The sequence below is a fragment of the Gossypium arboreum genome, chromosome 12 (assembly GCF_025698485.1).
Source record: "Gossypium arboreum isolate Shixiya-1 chromosome 12, ASM2569848v2, whole genome shotgun sequence".
Lineage (NCBI taxonomy): Eukaryota > Viridiplantae > Streptophyta > Magnoliopsida > Malvales > Malvaceae > Gossypium > Gossypium arboreum.
Window position 1 is genome coordinate 97,101,110 of NC_069081.1, and position 6,667 is coordinate 97,107,776.

A 6,667-nucleotide genomic window follows, 5' to 3' on the forward strand; every position below is an offset into this window, starting at 1 on the left:
TTTGTTATCTTGTACGAAGTTTTCAAACTTTCTCTCAATTTATGTCTTTTAACTTAGAATTTAAGGAGATTGTAAAAAATAATTTTAATTTGATTTGTTTAAAATATTTAATTTAACTTTAAGAAAGTTGGTATTTAACTTAATTTATAAAATTTATAAATTGAATTTGATTGATAACATCAAATTTATTAATTTGACTAAATAAAAGTTTTCACTTGGATGAATAATCATCTTTAATTATTAAATACCTTTTATTTTATTATTGTAAGTTAAAATAATATAAAAGTTACTCAGTATATCGATTTAATCATCCTTTATCATAGCATAGATAGATACACCGTCCTAGCACAATTATGGTCTAGTAAAGTAGAGTGGATACTAAAGGAAGTGGTTAACTTTTAGGAGTAGGACGCAATGCAGAAATTCAGAGGTGGGCAAAAAGCAGCAGAACTGAATTTGAAGTAGTTATCTCAATGTCAAACAATGCTTCGTATTTGCATTTGGCATCGCTACGAGTCCCTGATACTAGTTTCAGTAAGCCTTTTCTCCTTCCCATGGTCTTGCTATGTTAGGATTTTTTTTTTCCATAATCCAAAATGCCCTTACCCCAAAGCCAATGTCTCTCTTTCCCATGTCATGTCATGCAAGTAACACTTCAACTTCCCTTACATCCCCCTTCACCCCCACGGTATTTGTTTCCTTCGCCAACTCTCTCTCTCTCTCTCTCTCTCTCTCTCTCTCTCTCTCTCTACTTATTCTCCACCAGTAATCCCCATAAAGGGCCGTGTTATTCCTGCCTTCTCTTTTGTTTACACCTCTTATAAAATCTCCTCAGTCAACACCCTTCACTTTTCTACGTTATTCGTATGATCCTTTTATCTTGTCGATTCGATTTTTCTCTTCTTTTAAGTTTCTGCGTTCTTTAAGAGACTCTCTGTGTGTCAAAATCTTTGTTAGAGCGAGAAAATGGAGAATGGGATTGACAAAGAAAGTGGGTCAATGTTGTTTAGTGAAGAGGAGTTGATAGAGGTAAGTGGACTGAAGAAAGGAGGGGATTTTGTAGAAGTGACATGCGGGTGTACTAGCCATAGGTATGGTGACGCTGTTGGCAAGCTTAGGGTTTTCTCTAATGGCCACCTGGAAATCACATGTGAATGCACCCCTGGTTGCAATGAAGGTCTCTCTTTTTTCTCTTTCTAAGCCTCTTTTTCATCCTTTGTTTCTTTCGTTTTCTCCGTACTTTTTTATTTTCCTTTGATGCTACTGGAAAATGGGTTTTGATCTCTATGCGTGTTTAATGCGTAATTTGTTCAAGTTATGGTGGATTTGACGTTGATGGTTGTCGCTTTCTCTTATTTAATAGTGAGAAATGAATGATGGAGAATTTAGAGTCCTTTCGTTTTGGTTTCTGTTTTTACACAGTTTGTGTATGTTGTTTTGTCTCAGTGAATTGGTTTTCCTTGGTTGTACAACAACAAGATGTTCATGCATATTTTCGGGCGCTCCTTTGGTGTCTTCTTCAAAAAATGCTAGCTCTGAGTTTGCATCGTCCGCATTGTGTGTGTGTGTTTTTTTTTTGCTCTTGGTATTCTATGGTCTTCGATTCAGTCTTTTCAGAATCTGGTTTTGCGAAGTTCCATTTCTTCTGCTTCTGGCTGAACGGAGTATTTTTTTTTTTTTTGCAAGAAACATTTAAAATGGATTCTTCATATATAATATATATCATTTAGATATTTATGTTTTACTTCTACCTGCTCTGATGGTATGCCATTGTAAAGTATATGGCCAGTGAGGGATGTTTTTGAGCATGTCCATGCTTGGTGATAAGCATAGCCATTTTTACAGGGGATGAACGTCTTCTTTTATGTGTTCTTTCTGTTTGCATGTCTTTCTTTACATGATGCTACCATGTGAAAAGTATTGTGAACATGGCTTGGAGGTTCAAATACTTCTAGCCTTAAAAGATAAATCTTCATCTCGCTGATCCACCACAACTTTTAGCCCCAAGTTAGGTAAATATTTTCTTTGTACCATTGGTCATTTTGGAGTTGTGGAACTCCTCGGTTCATCCCATTCGTTTGATTCAAGGAGCGATTAATGGAAACTTCAAAATTTTGGTTTTATTATTATTATTAAACGAGTATTGAATGTGGTATATGGTTAAGAAAAACATACCATTGAGCTAATGAAAGTTTGAACATAAATGCACGGGTTCAATTTCAATTCTAACTATTTGCAAAGAACCGATCAGACAGGTCATGGTTCTGGCCAACTTGTCCATATTTTTTCAGCACCAGTCCTTTTAACTAAATATAACTAAAACTGGCTTAAGCTATCTGTACTTTTATCTCTGCCTTTACTGCTTTATAGAGCCTTTCAATTTAGGTGCATATGACATTATCTTTCTCCTTATTGTTATAGTTCTAGTTAATTTTTACTTCCCTAAAAAATGTTGAAGCTTTCTTTTCTTTTTTAATTTTATTCTTCTTTTTTCCTTTTCTAATCGTGTGAATGTTCATTAAAATGACCAGACAAGTTGACTCCTGCTGCATTTGAGAAGCATTCTGGAAGAGAGACAGCTAGGAAATGGAAAAATAATGTTTGGCTGATAGTTAAAGGGGAGAAAGTTCCACTATCAAAGACTGCATTTCTAAAATACTACAATCAAGCATCGAAAAATGGCAATGGTATTCACAAAGCGCATGGTGGAAGAGTTTGTCATCGTGATGAGTTTGTTCGCTGTAACAGGTGTAAGAAGGAGAGAAGATTTCGATTGCGGACAAAAGAGGAATGTAGGATTCACCATGATGCTTTAGCAGATGTGAACTGGAAATGTTCTGATATTCTATATGACAGGTTTGTCTTCCCATTATTGATTATGTTCTTAAATGATAAATTGCATTTATCATGTTCAAGCCTGTTGCCTCATGCGCATTAAGGCATTAGCAATTCTTAAACATGCTTCTAAATCCATGTTGTAAGAATTAAAATGTAATATATGGATAATGCTTGTAGTAACAAGACACTTCTTTATCTCCAATTTAATATGTATATTGGAGTAGGACTTTTCAAAATCCATAAGATTATTTCATGATCCGTTTCATCTTTTGCTTCTCTATCATGAAGGCATTTCAGGCGCTGTAGCTCAATATATGACTACCTAGGAGGCATGGACATGAACATGTTTTTTGACATACCAGAATATGTATCAGACTGAGTCGGATACAAAAAATATAAAATAATATTATTTCTAAACGGAGTCTGATATAGACATTAAAATATCAAAACATTGCCTAGAAAAGAAGAAAAAGCCATTGCTTTGGGGAGGCAATGGTGGCTGAAGAAGGTGAAGAAAAAGACATCTACCTTGCACTGCTTGTATTAAGCAGAGAGAATAAAGAAACTTGGGATTTTTGTATAGCTATAAATTGGGCTTGTCAATGAGCTGATGGTCAAGCCCAAATTAACATTTCACTTAGTCTTTATTAAGGTCCAAAAACTAAAGAAGATAACTTAGGTTTTTGCCTAAATGACAATTTTATGGCCTTTATGTCTTGAGATAGAAGGTTTTCTTATAGAAAAAAATAATAAAAACATTTAAACATGGAATTGAATTAATTAAAATATGTTTTTAATTGTTGTATCTTTATCATGCTGTGTCTTATTTAAAAAAAAAAAACTGTCATGTTTTGTCCTGTTCCCAGAAAAGGCATGTCTTGTTTTTCTAAAAAATGTCATGTTATTATGTTCATGTCATGCCATGCGGTAAATTGTATTCTGCATGCGTCTTGCTTCGTAGATGGCTACAGGAACTAATGATCAGTCTTTTTTATTCCTCTTGTAGTTTGCTTTGCTAACCTTTTTTCTTACATTTTTGCATAATTTGGCCTTGCATATGGAGTTGATTCTTTTGCATAATGTGCATTTAGTTGATCAAAATGGGTAGCAGCTTTTACATCTCATAAATACCTATGGGTTCATAGTTTCTAAAAGTTATCAATATTCTTTGCCAATGAAACAAGCACCTGTATTGCACATGATCTTCACCTAAAATCAGTGAGATTGGATGTTGAGAAACGTAAAAATTATATTTGGTTGAAGAACCTAGTACTGAACATAAAGCACATAGTTTTGGCCCAAGTGCAGTTCTGGATTATTCACTTTTTAAGAAATTTATCAACCATGCTACATTTGATCCCATCTTTGCGTAAAGCTGGAAACCATAATGAGAAGCATAAGATCTTTCCGTTTCATCTATTGGAACACAATGTAATTGCTTTCCTATATGCTCTTATTAGAACTACCTGATAAGGAGGCTACAAGAAATGAGTTTGGCTGTTGAGTGTCCTTCAAATCAGAGGAAATTTACAGTCAAACGCTATTTGGGGTCCATAATATGAAATGGTGACAGGTTTATTTTTCAAAGTCATGAATGGGGGAACTGTGAGATGGGTAGGTCTTTCTCAAGGAAGGAATCTAGATGTCCTATTTTACGAATCGATTCTTAACCTGATATGCCAGATATGTTTCATTGGTTGTATCTTAGAAAAGCTGCCAGGTATTCTTGATTATCTTCCATAAATTTTTGGCACCAAAAGATGATTTACTTGTGCTATTAGAAAATAGCTCTATAGTAACCAGCTCGTTTTCCTTGCATATTGTAAAGTTCTGCTGTTCTTGCTTACCTGTCTGTTTGATTGTTGCTTTTGGGTTTGGAAAATGCTTTTAGTTGGCAAGTTCACGAAAGTTATATAATTTACCAGAACATGCAGTTTTTCCTCTGATTTGTTGTTAGTAATATTATGAATGCAAATGCTGAGAGAGGACTTTCAAGTGTTTATAAGTGATGCTATGCTGAATTTGTTTGCATGTGAAGGTAGTATACACTCATAATTTGCTATATGTTATGTAGAATACACTTTGCCTCAGAATTAACTTATATTCAATGTTTCAGAATAACATGTGATGATGATGAAGAGAGAGCAAGTCGCAGGGTATACAGGGGTTGCTTCCGTTCTCCAACATGCAAGGGTTGCACTTCCTGTGTGTGTTTTGGGTGTGAAATCTGTCGGTTCACTGATTGCAGTTGCCAAACTTGCATTGACTTCATTAGGAATGCCGAAGCTTGAGTTATTTTAAGGATGGGGATTCCTTTTTGTTGCTCTGGTTCCTTCGAAGACATTGTCTTTCATTACTATTAATTGCCAGTCCCTGAGTTCAGCACTCATGGTGTCGTTATCTGGTTTAAAAACTTCATATTAATTTATATTTAGATCTCAGCATTGTTATTTGGTCCATATTCCCATTTCTCTTCTCTGCTATTTGGTTTCTTTGTGGCGGTACCAAGTTTATTGCTACTACTTAAAAGTGGTATCTATCTTTTGAGTAAAGCCCAGATGGAACCGCAATCTCCTACCCCAACCAAGGTGCAGAGTTAAAAATACAAGATTAGGGAGAGAAGTTAAACTAGGATCAAACTTGTGCTGCTGCTGGTGAAACAGACACGCTAGAAACACCGTGCCCTTTCTTGCTAAGGTTTCTGTCTTTTTGATGAATTCAGGAATAAAAGAGACTCCTAATCTCAGTGGTGGTCTGTCTATGATTACCCAAAAAATATAAGCTTCTTTTTTGGAAGCTCTCCACCTTCATTTTCTTCATCATAGTAGGAAGATGATAACCAAGATTAGGTGTCTCTCGTCCCCATCTTTCCCTAGATAGTTGTACTCAGCTTAACCCTATCATTCTTCCATCGTCACTCAATAACCTGACATATAACAAATCAAGACTCAACCATCAACTCAGTTGACAACTTCCGACTGCAAAGCAAGAAGTTATATATATATATATATATATATATATGTGTGTGTGTGTAAATTGAAGACATCTGTAATGAAAGACAAATAGTAGGCAAAAGTATTATAGAGACATTTGTAGTAAAAGGTAAATCCCATTTTTCACGACAAATTAATCTCTGAAAATTAAAAAAAAGTGCAAATTGGCTCTTCCTTAAAAATTACATTAGTGATCATTTGATATTTTTCAAAATTGACGTGGAATTAAATGATAAATAAGATTAGGTAATAAAATCATGAAGGTGCTTGTATTAGGAGTCAAATTATATTTTGCCCTCTCTACTAAAAAATGGACAAATTAGTCATTCTACATTAAATTAAAGAGTAAATTGGCTTTATCAATTTCTACAAGTAAGTGATGACATAGATGACGAAGAAACCAGATAGTGACAATGGTGTGCCACATGTACCTCATGTTGATTTGGCATTTTGTCGTGTCAATAAATATTTAAAATTTAAAAATCTCAAAATAAATAATTTTTATAATTTATTTTAAAAATCATGTCCAAGATGAACTTAGAAAAAAAATTATAGAAAATTATTTAAAAATATAAAAATACTGAAATTATTAAAAATATTTAAAATAATGTCGATAATGAACTTGGACAAATAATTTTGAGTGGTTTCTTAAATAATTATTAAATATTTTAAATGATAATAATAAATTATTATAAAAGGTTACTATTATATGTGTATATATTTGAATTATAAGAAACTAATAAAAATATTAAGAATGTTAATAAATTAATAAAATAAGACTTATCAACTTGATTAGTTAAAAATATTAACTCAATTAAGAAGATACATATGTGTGT

The 6,667-nt window shown here is 33.6% G+C and overlaps 1 protein-coding gene across 1 annotated transcript; it reads left to right on the forward strand.

Moving 5' to 3' along the window:
• The first annotated feature begins 315 nt into the window (after positions 1-315).
• LOC108478659 (protein ULTRAPETALA 1-like) lies at positions 316-5,297 on the forward strand. The gene is made up of 4 exons (XM_017781132.2): positions 316-534; positions 958-1,177; positions 2,532-2,856; positions 4,955-5,297. The coding sequence occupies exons 1-4, from the start codon at positions 484-486 to the stop codon at positions 5,127-5,129; spliced, it is 771 nt and encodes a 256-aa protein (XP_017636621.2). The 5' UTR covers positions 316-483; the 3' UTR covers positions 5,130-5,297.
• Positions 5,298-6,667: the final 1,370 nt, after the last annotated feature.